The 357-nt window shown below is 45.1% G+C and overlaps 1 protein-coding gene across 12 annotated transcripts in view; it reads left to right on the top strand.

Annotated features, from left to right (window-relative positions):
• The window catches only part of hspg2 (heparan sulfate proteoglycan 2), an 89870-nt gene that overhangs the window by 41033 nt on the left and 48480 nt on the right, over window positions 1–357 (top strand). For all 12 annotated transcript variants that reach the window (XM_035656374.1, XM_035656380.1, XM_035656376.1 and 9 more), the window contains one exon: window positions 157–288. In XM_035656374.1, coding sequence (XP_035512267.1) covers window positions 157–288 — 132 coding nt within the window. The remainder of the gene's footprint in view (window positions 1–156; window positions 289–357) is intronic.

The following is a 357-nucleotide window of genomic DNA, read 5'->3' as shown; positions in this document are numbered from 1 at the left end:
TCCAGGCTTTATGCTAAGCTAAGCCAAATGACTACTGGCTTCATATATAGCATACACACATGAAAATGGTGTCAATATTCTCATCTGAATCTTAACCTTAAATTAATGCAAAATGATTTAAAGTTTCGGTGAATCTCCATTTTGTCATAACTACAGCCACCAAGGGTCCTGGCGACAGGTGTGCTCCTGAGCAATTTGAATGCCTGAGCGATCGCACCTGCATCCCAGCCAGTTACCAGTGTGATGAAGAGCCAGACTGCCCTGACCGCTCTGATGAGTACGGCTGCAGTAAGTCTCACACCAACAGCTCTCTACAGCTCTCTGCTCCTGCAGTCTTTTCTCTCTTTCTCTCTTTCT

The sequence above is a fragment of the Morone saxatilis genome, unplaced genomic scaffold (genome assembly GCF_004916995.1).
Source record: "Morone saxatilis isolate NCDOM2014 unplaced genomic scaffold, NCSU_SB_2.0 Contig15, whole genome shotgun sequence".
Lineage (NCBI taxonomy): Eukaryota > Metazoa > Chordata > Actinopteri > Moronidae > Morone > Morone saxatilis.
Note: the sequence above shows the minus strand (reverse complement) of the source record. Positions and strands in the feature narration are given on the sequence as shown.